At 40.0% G+C, this 21402-nt stretch overlaps 1 protein-coding gene and 1 pseudogene across 2 annotated transcripts in view; one reads left to right on the plus strand and one right to left on the minus strand.

Moving 5' to 3' along the window:
• TMEM123 (transmembrane protein 123) overlaps positions 1-21402 on the plus strand; it is a 72433-nt gene that overhangs the window by 27657 nt on the left and 23374 nt on the right. The window contains exons 3-4 of one of the 2 annotated variants that reach the window (XM_019923803.3): positions 11786-11830; positions 13554-13596. The exons of the other annotated variant lie outside the window; for it this stretch is intronic. Of the exons in view, the coding sequence (XP_019779362.1) occupies positions 11798-11830; positions 13554-13596 (76 nt within the window). The 5' untranslated portion in view covers positions 11786-11797. The remainder of the gene's footprint in view (positions 1-11785; positions 11831-13553; positions 13597-21402) is intronic. 2 annotated transcript variants of the gene reach the window in all.
• LOC101317114 (synaptobrevin homolog YKT6 pseudogene) lies at positions 15870-16744 on the minus strand (annotated as a pseudogene).

The following is a 21402-nucleotide window of genomic DNA, read 5'->3' on the forward strand; positions in this document are numbered from 1 at the left end:
AAACAAATTAGTTTAAATGGATGATGGGCCAGGTGGCTAGTGGTGGAGATGAAGATAGATTCTGCTGATGGATTGGGTATGGCAGGTAAGAGGAAGGGATGGCTGGTGGCTGGGTATTTGAGTTTGAGCTCAAATGTTTTATTGGCCCAGTCAAACCCAGACACCTGGCCACCACGTATCTGGGCGGTTATTACAGGGGAGAAGTTAAGAATGAGAACAGCTGAGAGATCATGGCAGGCTGGAGGGGAAGAGTGGACAGTATCCAAAGAGGGAAAGCCTCATGATGAAAGACAGAGGAAAAGAGTAAGGACAAAGTTGGGGGTTACATAAAGTGAAGGGTGAAGAGAATCCCACTTTATTACCCTTCCTTCCCTTTGAGAAAGATGGGAGGTAGGGGTTACAATGTGAAAATTAGGCAGTTGTAACTTCCTGTATGAGCCAGTTATTAGGGGTTTCTTGCAGGATAAATCTTAGAAACTGTCATTTAGTAGTTATATTGTCCCATTTTATTTCTTTAACATTTCTTATAAGGCAGGTCCAGTGGTGATGAACTCCCACAGCTTTTGTTTTTTCAGGAAATCTTTATCTCTTCTTTATTTCTGAAGGACACCTTTGCCAGGTATAGAATTCTTGATTGACAGCTTTTTTCTTTCAATATTTTGAATATATAATTCCATTCTCTCCTGGCGTGAAATGTTTCTATTTAGAAATCCACCACTAGTCTTATGGGGTTTCACTGTGTGTAAGTACTCTTTTCTCTTGTTATTTTCAAAAAAAATCTTTGTCTTTGACTTTAGACAATTTAATTATAGTGTATCTCAGTGTAGTTCTATTTGGATTCTACCTATTTGGGGTCCTTTAGTCATTGTGGATCTGGAAATCCATTTCTCTCCTCAAGTTTCAGATGTTTTCAGCTATTATTGCTTTATTTTTTTTCTTTTATTAAAGTATAGTTAATTTACAATATTGTGTTAGTTTCAGGTGTACAGCAAAGTGATTCAGTTATACATATTTTTTTTCCTTTTTCAGATTCTTTTCCCTTATAGGTTATTAAAAGATACTGAGTATAGTTCCCTGTGCTATACAGTAGGTCCTTGTTGTTTATGTGTTTAATATATAGCAGTATGTATGTGCTAATCCCAAACTCCTAACTTATCTCTCCCCCCTCACTCTGCTCTCCCCTTTGGTAACCATAAGATTTTTTTTCTACGTCTGTGAATCTATTTCTGGTTTGTAAATAAGTTCATTTGTATCATTTTTTTAGACTCCACATATAAGTGATATATATTTGTCTTTCTCTGTCTGACTTACTTCACTTAGTATGATAACCTCTGGGTCCATCCATGTTGCTGCAAATGGCATAATTTCATTCTTTTTTATGGCCGAGTAATATTCCATTGTGTATACATGCATACATCTTTATCTGTTCATCTATCGACAGACATTTAGGTTGTTTCCATGTCTTGTAAATAGTGGTGCTGTGAACATTGCATTATTGCTTTAAATATACTTTCTGTTTTCTTCTGGAATTCCCATAATGCAGATATTGTTTGTTTTGATTATGTCCTATAAGTCCCATAGTCTTTCTTCACTCTTTTTTCTTTCTTCTGTTTGCTCTTCAGACTGGATAATTTCAAATGTTCTGTCTTATAGGTCACTGATTCTTCAGCATGGTCAAGTCTGCTTTTGAGTTGTCTGTTGAATTCTTCAGTGCAGTCATTGTATTTTTTAGCTCTAGGATTTGTGGGGTTTTTTTTAATTGTTTATATTTCTTTGTTGAACTTTCTGTTTTGATCATACATTGTTTTCCTAATTTCATTTAGTTGCCTGTGTGTTTCTGCAGTTCACTAAAATTCTTTAATTATTCTGAATTCTTTGACAATTCATAGATCTCCATTTCTTTAGGTTCAGTTTTTGGAGCTTTATTAGTTTCCTTTGGTTGTGTCATGCTCAACAAATTTTTCGTGATCCTTCATTCCTTATATTGGTATCTGCACATTTGAGTAAGTGGCCTCTGCTTCCAGTCTTTACAGGTCTGGTTTGGCAGAGACAGCTCTTTACCAGTCAGCTCAGTTTGGGTCTGTGCATATGTCTGCTGGTAACATCCTTGGGCAGGTGGGGCTTGCTATCAGGGTATATTTTGAGTGAGGCCACTGCCTGGGCTTTAAGGTCAGGGGTAAGGGGGTGGTACCACTAACCAAGAGCAGGTAGATAGGATTGCTGACTTTGTCCCGTGCTCCACGACTGCCTGGATTCTCTGGTCAATCCTAGTAGGCAGTCCAGACTGGGTACTACATTCAGAAGTAGATGGGGCTATGAGTTAGCTTCTCTCCCCTGGTGTGGTAGCAAAATGGGTCCCAGGGCCTACACAGCTTGTTGTTTAGGAACCTGAATCAGGCAAGACTGTACACTGAATTCTCTGGCCAGATAGAGCCACTGGCTCTTTATTCAGGTGTCACTGTAAGCACGTGACAAGTAACAGCAAGCAAGGCTGTTGGATGGGCCACGCAGCCACCCATGTGCTCTGCTGAGATGGGCTGAAGGCTGTGTTCAGCAACAGTCAGGGCTACAAATTAGTTTTCCTACCCAGGCACAGGGGGAGAACCTGCTCCAAGGCTGGTAAGTCTGTTTGTGGTCTTGACTCAAGCCACCTGTTCCCCAAGCTTCCTGGCCAAACGGTGCCACTTGCTTTGCTCTGCAGACTACCAGCTCTGACTGCCAGCTCTGACTGCTCAGCTATTTCCAGGCATTCTTGTCAGAAGCTCCTGGGTAGGGCTGGGAGCTTCACTCTTCAGTGGCCAGGACTATGACTCAGCTCTCTTGCCTGGGTATGGTGGGAGGGCAAACACCTGCAGGTTTTCCCTGTCAGGCTTTCTGGTCTGGAGGGGCCAGGAGCTGCACTCAGCTGTAGACCTGGTATGATTCAGCTCCCCTGCCTGGGAGTGGACGGAGACCAGGCTCCAGGGCCAGCAAATCTCTTCATTTGAGGCATGCAGACCTGCATGCCACTGAGTTCGCTCGTCAGACTGCCCCGACTTGGTTCTGCAGATGAGCAAAGCTGCTAGTTGGGATTACTAGTTGGGTGCGCAGGCAGGGACTTGGTCTGCCAAGCTCCTAGTGCCGCTTATTGCAAGCCCCTAGCTCCCTTCTTCATCACTATCAGGTGCTGTGGTCAAGCCCCACAGATTCTCCTGCAGTCCCCAGGGGACAAGACTGGAGTGGGGGCTCCCGAGAAGCTACCCACAAAATGTGGGAGCTGGATGTCCACGCTGGGCTCTCTTTACCCCTAAAGGAACTGTAGGCGCAGGGGGACCTCCTGGCATGGTGCTGTGCTGTCCAGGGGAGGGGCAGTACCCTTCTGATGCAGTCTGTCTTGGTCTCTGTGGTGCGGCGGAGGCGGGGGTGCTTTAGCCTCACCCTCGTATTCTTGGATTCTCAGTGGTGTCTTGTCAGTGAACAGTCATCGTTAGTTCTTCTCGTGAAGGGGAGTGAAGTCAGGAATGTTCTATGTTGCCATCTTGGTGATGTCACTCTGAAGAGTTTCTTAGTATATGCAAATATGCAGTCACTGCTGTTTGAATTGTTTTTCATCAACATGTACTACTTTCAGCATTTCAGGAAGAGGAAGAATACAAATACTTCTAAGTAAAGGGAGGGGTGAATTTTAAAATTTTCAAAATGTGGATCTTATGATCTGCTTCCTTTCATAGATGAGAAGCTGTCTTTTTTTTTTTTTTTTTTTTTTTTTTTTTTTGCGGTACACGGCCTCTCACTGTTGTGGCCTCTCCCGTTGCGGAGCACAGGCTCCGGACGCGCAGGCTCAGCGGCCATGGCTCACGGGCCCAGCCGCTTCGCGGCATGTGGGATCTTCCTGGACCGGGGCACGAACCCGTGTCCCCCGCATCGGCAAGCGGACTCTCAACCACTGTGCCACCAGGGAAGCCCGAGAAGCTGTCTTTTTACATCTAGTAAACAATTAATGTGTGGCTCCCAAGTCCCAGGAACACTGCTAGACTCAGTATACAACAGTGAAAGAAGGGAATCCTCGCTCTTGTCAAGATCATGCTCTATGGTCATGAACGAGAGTGACCAGCACCATGTGATGTGTGTTCTCAAGACCCAGTGAGGAAACAAGAAGAAGTTACCAGCTTTGCCAGACCCATAGGAGCTCACCAGGAGAAGAACAGGACACTCCAGATTGAGGCAACAGAAAGTCCAAGGGCAGAGGTGAAAAATGAAAGTCTCTGTGGAATCTCCCTCCGAAGGAAAGTCAACTGTCCAACTTCTCAGGGGTTTATCATGGAGAAACCATAGGATTTAGAAGATGTCAGCAGGAAACATCACTTGTCTTTCCCTTAGTTGTATGATTTTTTTTCTTTTGCTTATTTAACCTATTTATGCTGGTAGCTATGCTAATGCTTAATTATATGTGAAAATTATAAACCAAAAAGTACTATCTAGTTCCTCAGTGAATGCCTAAACTTACCAGAGAGGAGAAAGTATTCAGTTCCTAATTTTTTCAATTGAGTTTAATTGTCCTAGGTATTAAATTTTCTTGTAAGAGTTGTTATGTAATCCAAGTTTTGCCATGACTTCTTTCTTTTTATTCAAAAAGCTTCTGTTTCACAAAGTAGCCTTGAGATGAAGCAATCCGTAGTAATTCTGACACACCAAGGATAATACATTCTTAGTTGCATTGCATAGTTGTATTGATGAGACTTGGCATCACATGTACAACGTATGTGTTGCCATCTCTGTAAAGAGGTTAATCTCTCTTCATGTTAGGTTTGATTGAGAATGATTCTGTTTATAACTAAGCTCTAGATCATACTGACCCAGAATAAAATCTTTAGACTAAGTGCTTTATATGATGCTAAGTCCCTGTAAATTCGGTGAGTCTAGCTGCATCTGAAATACATACTAGCTTACCAATTAAAGGTGCTTACCAATTAAAGGTAAAACATCTTCTTAGTTGAGTGCTATGATTATAACAGTTTACAATCAAGACATGATCCAGTTGGCTTGGCATAAATATAGTAGCATTACAGCACACAGACACAGGCATTCATGTTTTCGTGTTTGTTAGCTTAGAGTCAAAGGTTCATAGAGGGGTATCAAAGTCCATTTCAAAGAGAAAAGTCTAATTTTAGAAGCTTGCAGTTTACACACCAGAGCTTGCCTTTCAATAAATAGCTTGTGTAATCTTCCTGCTGGCACAAGTTGAAAAGTACATTGTTGGAAAGGAAAAAGAAAAAACTGAAGAGAAATGATAAACTTGTTTATGAAGAACAGGAAGAATAAAGTAGACATCGTCACAGATTTAGTTTTCATATTGTTGAAAGTATTTGGTTGCAAGCAACAGAAACCAACTCTAGCTAACTTAGGCAAATAAGAAATTGTTGGACACCAATGGGGTCACTCACAAAATCAAAGAGAAAGAATTGAACAACTAGACCTAGTCCCAGGGATTTCAAGGGCAGGAGTGAACAGAAGATATCTTTAGGGAGTTGCCATTAAAATGACTGTCAACTGTTTTCCATCCTAGTGTACACTGCTCGAGTTTCAGATTCCTGGGAGAGTCTGATTGGCCTAATTTGAATCACTTGCCCACCCATTGACAGTCCCTCCAAACTACATGGAATGTGAGGGATGCATCTCTAAGGAAGAGTGGAAACTGTGACAGAAACTGAGGATCACGGGCTTCCCTGGTGGCGCAGTGTTTGGGAGTCCGCCTGCAGATGCAGGGGACACGGGTTTGTGCCTCAGTCCGGGAAGATCCCACATGCCACGGAGCCTGCGTGTCCGGAGCTTGTGCTCCGCAACAGGAGAGGCCACAACAGTGAGAGGCCCGCGTACCGCAAAAAAAAAAAAAAAAAATGAGCATCAGGAGCTGGACAGGGAAAAAACAGTGGATGTTCACTACACCACATAGCCACAATCAGTAGTAATGATTTTGCCCGACCAGAGTACATGGCCAATAGTTATTGGTATTTCTCTTCAGAAACATCTCTTGTCAGCTTTGTATTCATATGTGAGCTGTGGGAAAAATATTATGCCACTTTGATGGAGAGGGACCATTTCTCATGAATTTCAGAGTATCATTTTCATTTATCTTTGTAAATTGTCCAGATGGCCAGGAATTTCTGATATGGAGTAAAAATATTCTAGAATCACTTTTCTTGTTTGCTTTTCACTTTTTTTTCAGGAAGCTCTTACACTAGAAGTATGTCTTGCCAGAAAGTTATCATGATAATTCTCAAAAGGTATATGTATATTCTTCTTTTCTACATCTCAACAGAGAGAAAATATTCTTTGTCTCCCTGAATGGACTGACAGACTGTTTACATTTAAAGTCTGTTTCCTTAGAACTTATACCCACCCTATTCCTTCTCTACCACTTCTACCCTTCCCCTTGTTCCTCATAGTTATTGGGCGTGTACTACTTCAGCAGGGACCTGGGGTGGCTTTCGTGAAACTAAATACAATCAAAAAGCCCAGGGAACAAGAATTAATTTAAATGTGTTAATTTAATTCAACCTTCTGCTGCAGCAGCCATTGAAAAGCAGTGGTCATTACTCTGAGCCGTGGCCACGGACCTCAGCAAGGACCACAAGGTGGCCAAGCACACTCAGTTTGTGCTGGACTAATCCCAGAGGTATATGGTTTCGCTCTGTGTGAGTCGTGTACACGTGGGACTGTCAAGGTTTCCAAGGACAAGTGGGCCCTCAAGTTCATGAGGAAAAGGGTGGGGACACACATCCGTGCCTAGAGGAAGAGGGAGGGGTTGAGCAGCTTTAAGGAAAACAGCTGCCAAGAAGGACTGAGCCTCCTTCCCTGAGGTACATAATCCAACCTTTACAGGGAAAAAGCATATACCATTTGGGACATTAAGCCAACTGTGAATACTAGTGTTTTTCAGCCCACTAGCTAGATATAGAGGGTGGATAAGATACATGTAGTGTGTTCCAACCACAGACTAAAGGTTGTGCAAAGAGAACTTGCAAGAAGCCAAAACCCTGCAACTTGATTCTGCAACTTAAATTGTCCCACAGTAGACAGTAATACATTCACAATTAGAAAACTTCTGTTTGGTTTAGTGATATCCCAACTACCACAGAATAGCAAATAACTGCTGCATGTGCCCAGACACAAAGCTTTTTATCCACAGCTTGCTGTTCAGTTAATAAAAAGTTTTGTGAATGGGCGTATACATCAGTTATTTGCTGTTCTATGGTAGTTGGGATATCACTAAATCAAATAGAAGTTTTCTAATTGTGAATGTATTAGCCTGCCATGGCTTTTGATCAATAAGTGGGAAATGAAGCAGCCTTTGTAAACATTAAGCCACATGCTCATTCAGTCTTTATCTTCATATCCTAGTAAGTAAATTTGCTTTCCGTGTTAAACAACAGCAACAAAAGGCATACCAAAATCCTTGTATACCTTTGGGTGTAAACTTTTCTGGGGTTTTACATTATTATGAAGTCAAAGACAAATTTATAACTTCCTTGAGATAGCTAAAACTTACATAGCAACCTCTTTAGTAGGGATAAATTATTATAAAGAAATTGATCCTGCATTATTTTCTACTCAGGACAGGGTTTTGGTTAAATACATTTTTGTTCTGTTTTAAAATCTCTTATATGTGCTTTGTCCATCTACAGTTAGCTGCAAAGCAGCTGACCTCAGGCAAAGTTAAGTCCCTTGGGAAGTCTAGTACCTAGAGATAGGGAGACAATTTTGCTTGACATTGACACTATTTAGTTAGAAGTAACTATAAGTGTTTCGGTAGATCAGTGGAAATTGATTTTGGATGTTAGATAGTAGAAACTTCTTTTACCTTGAGGAGAACATAAATATTATCAATAATATCCATTAAAATATGCATAGGGGAAGAATGGAAAATACGGCATAGAACTAATTCCAACCCACAGGGGTTTTATGAAGATTGGCTGAGGTAAACTGAGGAGTGTTACAATACATAATAAATTCTCTTTGGCCATTATAGCTTTTTTAAGTTGTTGGCTCTTATTTTTACCAATCTGAGTTTTCATTGGGCTTTGTTTTTCTTACACAGTTAGAGGGAAAGGAATTATGATATGACCTTAAAAATCTCTGTGCCTCAGTTTTCTTCTAGTACTTCTTTATAGGGTTGCTGTGAGGATTAAGTGAGTTAATACATGTAAGGCACTTAGAACAGTGCCTGGCACATAATAAACACTATTTATATGTTAACTATTATTATTGTTAAGAACGATCCAAATACAGTGCTCAAGAGTGGAGAAGTCAGAATTCTAATAGGTTGCTATAGTAACTTAGACTCAAAGCTATAAAAATTTAGCTGACCTTCCTATCAAAGTTCAGTGATAATTCTGCTACATAAGCCTCTGGTATTCTTTTGTTATATCCACTCAGCAAATGTTCATTCTGAACCTAATGTGTTGGGCAGTGTGCCAGGTTTTGTGAGAGCTATGGAGGCCAAATGGATATAGACACTGCCCTCATGATACTTAAATAAGAACAGAAATAGCTATAATAAAAAAATATGCTAAGTATAGTAGGAACTTGCACTCAGAAGAGGGAGAGATTTACTTTCAGTTAGGAAAATCTTGAAGGAAATAGCACTTGAACTAGTTCTGAGTGGATGTGACGTTCAGAGATGGAGTGAGGAAGAAACAGATTTGTCATTGGAGGACACGATGTGAGGAAAGGAGTGGGGAAAGGAGTGGGTCTGTGCTGGAAAGGTGGTCCAGGCTGTCTTTAGTTGTACCTTCCCTGTTGTAAAATGAGGGTGGAGGTGCCAAAAATGGTAGATACTGGTTGAACATAATACTGCTGCCAAGCATTTTGCAGGTATTTCATGCTTGTTACTGAATTCCACACAATAACCAGATGAGCTAAGTATTATTTTCCCTATTTTAGAGGTGAGGAAAAGTTGTATACTTAGAAAGTAACTGCACACCATTTAAGCACAGGAGTGGTTGATGGCAAAAGCCTGGGTTTCTTTCTAACATACCTGGCTGCCTCTTCAAAATCGCAAGCGATTGGTTGACAGATAATTAAACACATTCTACCATCTTGAGAATACTAATTGATAGCAATTAGAATTTTCTTCATTACCACTTCTACAGTTTCAGCAAACAGATTTTCTGCCTCCAGCGTTTCCCAGAAACCCCTGATAAGAAGGTTTGTCTTTCCCCAAGACTGTTTCTGAAAAGGTTGCTGGTGAGCATGCAGTCCGTGCAGAGTTGGATGGTTGTTCTGGCTGTAGTGACTTGGGGTCCCACATCTACAGGCTGGACCCTCTCCCTTTTCAGTATCAGATAAATAGCGTTATCTGTGTAATCAAGTTCAAACTCAGAATGGAATTCAGGGACTCTGTGCCTTGGCTCCATTCACTTCCTGGCTTTGTTTCCAGATCTATAAAATAGCAGTAAAAATACTTTTATATGCCTCAAGGTTTATTGTGGGATAAGATAAAATTTAGTACATGGAATACTTCATAAACTGTTCACTGCCTTATAAATATTGTTTCTATAATCATAGTCTTGTGAAACAGTTACATCCTCAGAGGATACATAGGGGTCTTTGTTCCTACACTTGAGTGGCTTCAGATGGCTTATTTTAGCTTCTCCTTTTTTCTAACAGACTCAACTGTCATGTCTTTGTATTGTCATTATGCTTCCCTCCAACAGCCCACTCCTCTCTCAATTTGCTTTTAATCAGCAGTCAACTAGGAAACCACATAATAGAACTTGCTGGCACTATGTCTAAAATTAAAGAAATTTTGTTCTTCTCTTTAACAAGGGGTGAGAGGAAATTTTTTTAAAATCTCAATTGGCTTAAAATTTCATATTAATTTTTTAAATCTTATAAGTTTTTAAGCATTTTTAGAAATTAATAATGCATGCTCTTAATCTTTCAAACAATGCAAAAGCATATAAAATAAAAAAGATATGATCCCATCCTCCCTTTCCTTCCCAACAATTCCCTAGAAATAATCACTATTTACTGGTATGAATATATAAGATAGGCACATAATGGTCTGCAACTTGCTTTTTTGACCAAACTGTTGAGCTTTTAGTGTCAGTACATTATTGGTTATTGCTACATAATAGAACCCCAGAACTTAGTGGTTTGACTATATTTATTACCTGAGTTCCTGTGAGTCAGGAGTTCAGTAGTGGCTTAACTGGGCACTTAGCTGGAGGTAGATTTGAGGTTGCAGTACTGGAGGCTTGAGTGGGGCTGAAGGCTTTACTTCTAAGGTGAAAAAACTCACAGACAGGCTGTTGGCAGGAGGCCTCAGTTCCTCTCTCTATAGGGTTGCTTGAGGATCTTCACAACATGGTAGCAGGCTTCCCCAAGAATGAGCCATCTTAGAGATTCACTAGATCCTAGAGAGAGCCAAGTAGAAGCAATCCTTTTTCTGACCTAGCCTCCGAAGTTACATCATTTTGCCATATTCTTTGCTGGAAGCAAGTTTCTAAGTTAGGTCCACATACAAGGGAAGTGAAATTAGACTTCACCTTTTGAAGGGAGGCATATCAAAGAATTTGTGGATATGTTTTAAACCACCAGAGTATGTATAGCTCTCTCATTCATTTTCATGTTTGTGTTACGTTCCATAGTATGGAGGTACCGTAATTTCCTTAACCATGCTCCCATTAGTAGATACCGTTACTCATCTAAACAGTGCTTCAGTGAATACGCACATACACCTTTACCAACTTGAGCTAGAATTTAGCCAGATACTTAAAAGTAGTTGTTGGGTTCTGAAGGTGGGCCAAAGGGGATGGATCCCTTAAAACTAAAGAGCTGGAATGCATGAAGGCATGTTTTGCCTTTCAGCTGTGTTCTGGCTAGATGGTTCAGAAAGATATTGGAGTTAGTCATTTCATGTAATCAGACTCATACAAACAGAAAACATCTCAAAATATTCTCGGTATTAAAAACAAGTTTAATACTATGAGAAATGTGTGAATTAGGGGTATAGATGTCAACATGAGTGAAATTTATTAATGTAATATTGAGTAAAAAAAACAAGAACAGAAAAATATATAGCATGATGCTAGTTATATAAAATTTAAATGTGAAAAACAGTATTTTGTTGCTTAGAAATAGTGTACAGTAAAAATATAAAGAAATCTATGATAAATTCAGGGTAGTGGTTACTTGGAATGGACTGCAGTTGAGGAGGTACACACTTTTAGGGGGTTTCTTAATTGGCAGTTTTATTTCTTTATCAGAATAATGAGGACACAGATGTTGGTATTATTCTTTGTACTTTTTTGGTACATCTACAGTTATCACAATGAAAATGATGAGAGGCTCTTGATTTTTAAATTCTGAGCTCTTATTTTAGCTTCAACTTTTGGTATTAAGTATATACATTTGTTTATTGATGGTGATTTTAGTGCAGTGAAGATAGTCAAAAATTAATTAATTTTTAGGTAAAGTTAATATCTAAAGTAAATACAGTAGGCTCTGGGATTCAGGTGGATTTTCATCAGGAGACAATGAGCAAATCAATGAAAAGATTACCAGGCTCGGAGGAGTCCAACGACCTGTGTTATGGTCTGTTCACCACCATGTCTGACAGCGATTTGGAGCATTTAGTTAACTTGAGTCACAGTTTTCTCATCTGTAAATTGCAGGGAGCAAACCCACTTCTCGGTGCTATTATACAGATCACATGAAATTTTTTAAAAATTAAAAATATGAAAAGCACCTAGTCCAGTTACTGGCGCAGCAGATGTTCATTATTTTCTTCCTACTCCCACAGATTACTGCCATCATGATTCTGGTACCATGTCTAGCATTTAAGCAAGTATGTATTTTTGGTAATTATGTAAAGTTAGCATTTTTCTTTTGTCATGTAAGAAAAAATGTTCAGTATTAAATATTCGAATGCCTTTATACAATGAGTTAAAATTATTTAATAGTGAATTATAAACTGTACAGTTGTCATCTCTAGGGATTTCTTTTTGCTGACATTTGAGCAGACAGTTTTTTTGCTGACTGAATATCTCTTTGTTGTGTTGCTTTGAGCTCGTTAACGACCAAATTCTTATGTGGCAGCTGCACATTACACATGCTTATTCTCCATGTTCAGACCATAAATCTTCTGTGACTGAGTGACAACACCACCTGCAGAGTCTTTTGATGTTGCAGATATAGCACTAATAATGTTATTTCAAAATATTTCAGACCTGTTTTCTCATACATTTTAGCGCTACTGGGACAATGAAATGATATTTCAGGATATGAGAAGTTTGTTATTGTTTTTTGTGTATTTTACAATGGAGACAGACTGGTAGTATTTGCTATATGTAGGACTGTAGAACATGGAACAGCAAGAGTATTGGTATATACCCAGCTGAGGTTTGTTAAATACTTAGAGTAACTCTGAGTATGTTATCATTTTTTCTCCCTAAAATCTATTTTCTAGCTTATTCTTATCTAACAACATGTTGAAGGTCAACACTGGGGCAATGACACACTCACCCATCCCAACCAAAGCTTTTTGTTTTGGTGGCACTACTTTTCGTGACTGGCAATGGAACACAGTGCTTGAAAGCAGAGGCTCAGTTCAGGTCCTGGCTCCTCCCCTTACTAGTTTGTTCTCAAGTCACTGAACCTCTCTGTACCTCAGTTTCATCTGTAAAATGGGGATGACCATAACATCTGCCTCTCGGGGTAATTATGAAGATTGCTAATATTTACAATATATTAGAGCAGTGTCTGGCTCAGAATGAGGACTGTTTAAAGATTCATTAAATAAACACATCAAATAAATATAGCAGACAGACAGCTGTAGAGCATAGAGCACACAGGACTGGGCTTGGCTCTGTGGGCTCATCCCAGATTGGATCTGTCCCCAAACAGTAAAAGACACTGTCCTTTCAGTCAAATTAGTTATACAAGCTAATAAGGATAAGGAGGAATATAAAGTATCAGCAGATGATGCCTTCCCTTTGGCTTAACCAAACCAGAAGCCTAGGGGTTAAGGGAACCTATGTCATTTTTTAGGGCAGAGGGCTGGTGGGACAAGGGTAGGGAGGGATCTAGAGGGACAAACAAAATATCCATCACAGTTTCTAAGACAAAGTGCATATTTATATATAGTGCATATATGATATGTAGATATGTGCATATTTCTATATAAATTTTCCATTATCTTCCAATATATTTTCTAAGTTTATACAGAAAGAAGTGTGATCTCGGCATGTAACTGGAATGAAAAAGTCTCACAGTCACTTAAAGTGTATTTCCAGCATTACTACTTCCTGGCTTAAACAAAGGAGGAACACAGTTCATTTTCCACTTAATTCAGAAAAGCCCTTCCAAGCATGGTAGGAAATGTTAAAGAGCTGATAGAATTGATACTACTACCTCCGAGGTAGAAATGCTGGCAAAACTATCCCCCAGTCTTTATGCCATATGCTTCTAATCTGCACCAATAATTCCTGTTCATAAATAGATATATTGAATTCTCTTTTTAGGGTAATAAATCTATGCCTAAATCAGTTTTTTCATTTTTCTTCTACTAGAGTACCATTGAGCTCACTCTGATGTTCACGTCTTCAATGGGAGGTAAAGCTGATATGGAATTTTCTGAATAAGAAAAGTGGTTAAAAGAACACTTCAAAAGAAACCATTGTCTAACAGACTGGACACACATTGTCCTGGGGAGTTGAGGTAGCTGAGAGATGATGCATGAACAGGCTTTAATTCTCTTGGTGATTTGTTGCTAGAGGACCATTTTAAATTTCTTCCCTGGAGCCTTGAGAAGGTAGCTCACTTGCCTCACAGCATTGGGTTAATTCTGTGTTCAGGTACACAAGGGACCTGATTAGCCCTGGTTTGACAATTAGTTGTTGGTAGCTAATAACTAATTATTCAGGACATGAGGAAACACATTTTTGTAACCTTCCCTCCCCCTCCAAAAACAATATATTCAATAAATTCACATAGGGGAACTTTAGCCTGCCTATGGTTGGGAGCCAATTTTGTTTGCCCGACTTTTGAACCTTTGAATTTAATGAGGGGTTGCTGACACTTTCTCCCATTCAACAGCTAGGAATTTAGTTTTCCCAGATTTGCAAATCAGGATCAACTTTACCCAAAACACTGTGTGGGAGGTGGAATTCTAAGATGACCCCCCCAGTGACCCTCACCCTTTGTCTTATTCCCTCACCTGTGAATATGAGACATCATTCCTGTGATTATGTTATCTTACCTGGCAGAGGGGTTTTTGCAGATGTACTTAAGGTTAGTAATCAGTTGACCTTAAGGTAAACTGTTGAGTGGGCCTATCATAATCATATGAGCCCTTTAAAAGCAAAGAGTTTTCTCTGGCTGGTGGCAGAAGTGGAAGTTGGAGAGATTTGAAGCGTGAGAAGGACATGCTGCTGTTGGCTTTGAAGACAGAGGGGCCACATGAATACAGGTGGCCTTTAAGAGCATGGAGTGGCCCCAGCTGAGACAGTAAGAAAATGGGACCCTCATGCAAGGACCTGGATACTATCAGCAGCCTAAATGATCTTGGAAGCAGGTTTTTTCCCAGAGCCTCCAGATAAGAGCCAAGCGTAGCCACACCTTGATTTCAGCCTTCATGAGACCCTGAGCAGAGACCCAGCTGAGCCGTCCATTCGTACTTATGACCTCCACAACTGGAAGCTTATAAATGGTGTTTTAAGTGACTACATGTGTGGCCTAGAAGTATATTTTGCGACTAGTTTATCTTGAAAGGAATACCGGGGAGTTATACTACTCTAAGCTATAAGTGCTATGGGTACTTTCCCGAGAAAAAAGTTGATGGCCAGGGTGAGTGTTTGCTTAGGATACAGTTACTTCAGTAATGGTGTGAAAAACCACACATTCTTCTGTTAGGGAACAGTCTGCTGCTGGTATGTAATTTTTATGTGTTTGGTTCTTACAGGAAGGAGCTTTTACAAACCATTAACATTTATTAAACAAACCCACAACCTGTGACAGAAATCAGTGAACTTTTTCTGTGAAGGGCCACATGGTAAATACTTGTGGCTTTGGGGCCCATATGGTCTCCATCGCAACTATAATCAATTCTGTCCTGGCATCACAGCAGACACAGACAATATTTGAGTGAATGAGTGTAGCTGTGTGCCAGGAAAACTTTATTTACGGTCATAATTTGGCTTGTGTTATCAGTGTCTTATCTCTGGGTTTTTTTTCTTTTTACTCATGGTTGGTAGGTACTAGTTATTCCTTTAATTTATCACAACTGATTTCTGCCCTCATTCGTAGCTTTTCCTGACTTGAATTTACAAGAAACCTCCCCCACCAAAAAAAGTCTCTTTACTGAATTATCTTATAATCTTGAGCATGTTTTTTGTTTTTTGTTTTGCGGTACGCGGGCCTCCCACTGCTGTGGCCTCTCCCGTTGCGGAGCACAGGCTCCGGACACGCAGGCTCGGCGGCCATGGCTCACGGGCCCAGCCGCTCCGCGGCATGTGGGATCTTCCCGGACCGGGGCACGAACCCGTGTCCCCTGCATCGGCAGGTGGACTCTCAACCACTGCGCCACAGGGAAGCCCTTGAGCATGTTTTCAAGTGACAAAATTGGTAGGAGAAGGACTATGGGATCTGTTTTATTACATAAGCATAGTGTATAAAACTTAATTTTAAAAGAGGCAAAGGTCATTCCTTTTATTTATTGAGGTATAATTGATGTGAAACTTTATATTAGTTTCAGGCATACAGCATAATGATTTGATAATCGTGTATACTGGCAAAATGATAAGCCTAGTTAACATCCAACACTACACATAGTTACAAATTTTTTTTCTTTCTTGTGATGAGAACTTTTAAGATTTATTCTGTTAGTAACTTTTTTTTTTTTAAACGGGAGTCACTGAGCTTTATGGTTTCATTTGGCCCCAAAAATACACTTTTAGGGGGCCTCAAATTACTAGACATGTGAATTTGAATGTTCCCCACCGCCAGGTCCCTTCCACCCTTCGGTTCCTCCCAGGAGCTCCAAAGCCAAAGTTGAGTCTGTCCCACTCGGGTCGTTCCACAGTGGCTCTGCTTCCTGGGGGCTGCAGTTGCGATGTGAATGACGGTGACGTTCCAGCTCAGGGGCCTCTGCCAGCTGCTGTCACATGATTGCATGGCACGAGTTTTGTTTCCAGGCCGTTTTATAGAAGGCTTTAGACTGTATTCCCAGCACTTCGGATTTGGACACCAGGTCATCTAGCTTCTCGCCTCGCTCTAACAAAGACTCCACGGTGTTGTGCAGGATGATTTTGGTCTCATCTAGTTCAGCCTGCACTTTAGTCATTGGGTCAACTTCTCGGAGGTTCTGGTATCTACTGAGGTGACCGTCCAGGCCTGCATACTGGATGGTATTGGGGGATTCAACTGGCCAGTCTGGCCTTTCGACCTGCTTGGAGAATTCGTCTAGTACCTTCTCCAGCAAGGTAAACGCCACCCGGGATGGGTATTCACTGTCAGCAATGACCACTCCCACCAGACTGTCCCTTCTCACTTAGACATGGCACAGATATTCTTGTTCTTTGACAGAAGCTCTACTGCCTTTTGAAGAGCGCTCCACAATCAGTTGACTTGTGAAGGTCATGAATTCCTGAACGCTGGACCTCTGGAAGAAGCTGAAGGAGGACACGTCGTACGCAGCTTTGAGCGGCACCGCCTTGGCATCGCCTCTGTACGGGACGCTGAGGCTGTACAGCTTCATGGCGCCGCGCCCCCGGGCCAGCTACCCGCCTGGCCGCGGGACCAGCTTGCAGGGAGCAGCATGGCGCTGCCCCTCGAGACCGCCATCAGCTGCTGATGGGTCGGCCACTCTCTTAGTAACTTAAATATGCAGTACAGTATTAACTATAGTCGCCAGTCTGTACATTACATCCCCTGATTTATTTATTGTATAACTGAAAGTTTGTACCTTTTGTCCTCTTAATCCTTTTCACCCACCACCCCTGCCCCGCCCCGCCCTAGCTCCTCCACATTTGACAGCCGCCTATCTGTGAGCTCAGTTTTTTCTTTTGATTCCACATAAAAGTGACATCGTACAGTATTTTTCTTCCTCTGACTTATTTCACTTAGCATAATGCACTCAAGGTCCATTCCTGTTGTCACAAATGGCAAGATTTCTTTTTTTTTTAATGGCTGAGCAATATTCCACTGTGTGTGTGTGTGTGTGCGCGCGTGCATGTGCGTGTGTGTCTGTGTCACATCTTTATCCATTCACTCATCAAAGGCCACTTAGGTTACATATCTTGGCTGTTGTACATAATGCTGGACTGAACATGGCAGTATATATATATACACATATATCTTTTCAACTTAGTGTTTTCATTGGGGGGGATGCTGGAATAAATACCCTGGGGTGGATTGCTGTATCATACAGTAGGTCTATCTTGAGGAACCTCCATACTGTTTTCCATAGTGGCTGCACCAATTTACATTCTCACCCAGAGAGCACAAGGATTCCCTTTTCTTCATATCTTTCCTAAGACTTGTTATTTTTTGTCTTTTTGATAATAGCCATTCTAACAGTTAGGAGGTGATATCTCATTGTGTCTCTGATTTGCATCTTCCTGATGATTAGTGATGTTGAACACTTTTCATATGTCTGTTGTATGTCGTCTTTGGGAAAATGTCTATTCAGATTCTGTGCCTATTTTTTAAATGAAATTACTGGTTTTCTTGCTATTGAGTTATATGACTTCTTTATATAATTTGGATACTAACCCCTTAACAGATACATGATTTACAGATATTTTCTCCCATTCAATAGGTTGCCTTTTCATTTTGTTGATGGTTTCGTTTGCTGTGCAGAAGCATCTTAGTTTGATGTAGTCCCACTTGTTTATTTTTGCTTTTGTTGTCTCTGCTTTTGGTGTCAATCCCAAAAGTCATAGCCAAGACTTAAGGACTTTACCACCTATTTTTTTTTAGATGTTTTATGGTTTCAGGTCTTACATTAGGTACTGTTAAGTCTTTACCCCATTTGGAATTGATGCTTTGTGTGTGGTGTAAGATAGCGGTTCAGTTTCATTCTGTTGCATATGGCTGTCCGGTTTTCCCATCTCCATTTATTGAAGAGATTGTTCTTTCCCCCATTGTATATTCTTGGCTTCTTTGTCATAAATTAATTGACCATACTTGTGTGGTTTCTGGGCTCTCTGTTCTGTTCTGTGGATATATATGTCTGTTTTTATGCCAATACCATACTGTTTTGATTACTATAGCTCTGTAATTATAGCTTAAATTTAGAAAGTGTGATGCCTCCAGCTTCGTTTTTATTTCTCAAGATTGCTTTGGCTACTCAGGGACTTTTGTGATTCCATACAAATTTTAGGATCATTTGTTCAATTTCTATGAAAAATACCATTGGAATTTTTATAGAGATTGCATGGACTCTGTAGATTGCTTTGGATGGTGTGGATATTTTAACAATGTTCTTCTAATTCATGATCACAGAATATTTTTCCATTTGTGTCTTCTTTAATTCCTTACATCAATGTCTTATAGTTTTCAGTATACAGGTCCATTACCTACTCGATTAAATTTTTTCCTAGGTATTTTATTCTCTTTCATGCAGTTGTTAATGGGATTGGTTTCTTAATTTCTCTTTGTGATAATTTGTTATTAGTGTATAGAAACGCAGTAGATTTTTGTATATTGATTTTGTATCCTGAAACTTTATTGAATTTGTTTATTAGTTCTAACACTTTCTTTGTGGAGTCTTTAGGGTTTTCTATTTATAATACCATGTTATTTGCAAATACTGACAATTTTACTTCTTTCTCTCTAATTTGGATGCCTTTTATTTCTTTTTTTTTTTTTAGAAGATGTTGGGGGTAGGAGTTTATTAATTTATTTATTTTTGCTCTGTTGGGTCTTCGTTTCTGTGCAAGAGCTTTCTCTAGTTGTGGCAAGTGGGGGCCACTCTTCATCGTGATGCGTGAACTTCTCACTGTCGTGGCCTCTCTTGTTGCAGAGCACAGGCTCCAGACGCGCAGGCTCAGTAGTTGTGGCTCACGGGCCTAGTTGCTCCGCAGAATGTGGGATCCTCCCAGACCAGGGCTCGAACCCGTGTCCCCTGCATTAGCAGGCAGATTCTCAACCACTGCGCCACCAGCGGAAGCCCCTATTTCTTTTTCTTGCCTAATTGTTCGGGCTAGGACTTCCAATACTGTGTTGAATAAAAGTGGTGAGAATGGGCATACTTGTCTTGTTCCTGATTTTACAGGAAAAGCTTTCAGCTTTTCACTGTTGAGTATGATGTTAGCTGTGGGCTTATCATATATGGCCTCTATTATGTTGAGGTACATTCCTTCTGTACCCACTTTGCAGAGAATTTTTATCATAAATGTTGAATTTTCCTAAATGCTTTTCCTGCATCTAATGAGATAATCATATGGTTTTTATCCTTCATTTTGTTAATGTGGTATATAACATTGATTTGCAGATGTTGAACCATCCTTGCATCACTGGAATAAATCCCACTGGATTATGGTGTATGATTCTTTTCATGTATTGATGAATCCAGTTTGCTAATATTTTGTTGAGGATTTTTGCATCCATATTCATCAGGGGTATTGGCCTGTAATTTTCTTTTGTTGTGGCATCCTTGTCTGATTTTGGTATCAAGGTAATGCTGACCTCTTAAAATTACTTTTGAAGTCTTATCTTTTATGTTTTTTTGGAAGAGTTTTGAAAAGGATTGGTATTAATTCTTGAATATTTGGCAGAATTCACCAGTGAAGCTGTCTTATCCTGGACTTTGTTTGCTAGGAGGTTTTTCTTTTGTTTTGTTTTTAGGTTTTTTTTTTTTTCTATTTTGTTTTATTTATTTTTTTATACAGCAGGTTCTTATTAGTCATCAGTTTTATACACATCAGTGTATACATGTCAATCCCAATTGCCCAATTCAGCACACCACCATCCCCAGCCCCCCACGGCTTTCCCCCCTTGGTGTCCATACATTTGTTTTCTACATCTGTGTCTCAACTTCTGCCCTGCAAACCAGTTCATCTGTACCATTTTTCTAGGTTCCATATACATGCCTTAAATTACGATATTTGTTTTTCTCTTTCTGACTTACTTCACTCTGTATGACAGTCTCTAGATCCATCCATGTCTCAACAAAGGACTCAATTTCGTTCCTTTTTATGGCTGAGTAATATTCCATTGTATATATGTACTACATCTTCTTTATCCATTCATCTGTTGTTGGGGATTTAGATTGCTTCCATGACCTGGCTGTTGTAAATAGTGCTGCAATGAACATTGGGGTTGCATGTGTCTTTTTCAATTATGGTTTTCTCTTGGTATATGCCCAGTAGTGGGATTGCTGGATCATATGGTAATTCTATTTTTAGTTTTTTAAGGAATCTCCATACTGTTCTCCATAGTGGGTGTATCAATTTACATTCCCACCAACAGTGCAAGAGAGTTCCCTTTTCTCCACACCCTCTCCAGCATTTGTTGTTTGTAGATTTTCTGATGATGCCCATTCTAACTGGTGTGAGGTGAAACCTCACTGTAGTTTTGATTTGCATTTCTCTAATAATTAGTGATATTGACCAGCTTTTCGTGTGCTTCTTGGCCATCTGTATGTCTTCTTTGGAGAAATGTCTATTTAGGTCTTCTGCCCATTTTTGGATTGGGTTGTTTCTTTAATATTGAGCTGCATGAGCTGTTTATATATTTTGGAGATTAATCCTTTGTCCGTTGATTCATTGCCAATATTTTCTCGCATTCTGAGGGTTGTCTTTACGTCTTATTTATGGTTTCCTTTGCTGTACAAAAGCTTTGAAATTTCATTAGGTCCCCTTTGTTTATTTTTGTTTTTATTTCCATTACTGTAGGAGGTGGATCAAAAAAGATCTTGCTGTCATTTATGTCAAAGAGTGTTCTTCCTATGTTTTCCTCTAAGAGTTTTATAGTGTCCGGTCTCACATTTAGGTCACGAATCAATTTTGAGTTTACTTTTGTGCATGGTGTCACCGAGTGTTCTAATTTCATTCTTTTACATGTAGCTGCCCAGTTTTCCCAGCACCACTTATTGAAGAGACTGTCTTTTCTCCATTGTATATCCTTGCCTCCTTTGTCATAGATTAGTTGACCATAGGTGTGTGAGTTTATCTCTGGGCTTTCTATCTTGTTCCACTGATCTATGTTTCTGTTTTTGTGCCAGTACCTTATTGTCTTGATTACTGTAGCTTTGTGGTACAGTGTGAAGTCAGGGAGTCTGATTCCTCCAGCTCCGTTTTTTTCCCTCAAGACTGCTTTGGCTGTTCGGGGTCTTTTGTGTCTCCATACAAATTTTAAGATTTTTTGTTCTAGTTATGTAAAAAATGCCATTGGTAATTTGATAGGGATTGCATTGAA

The sequence above is a fragment of the Tursiops truncatus genome, chromosome 8 (assembly GCF_011762595.2).
Source record: "Tursiops truncatus isolate mTurTru1 chromosome 8, mTurTru1.mat.Y, whole genome shotgun sequence".
NCBI lineage: Eukaryota > Metazoa > Chordata > Mammalia > Artiodactyla > Delphinidae > Tursiops > Tursiops truncatus.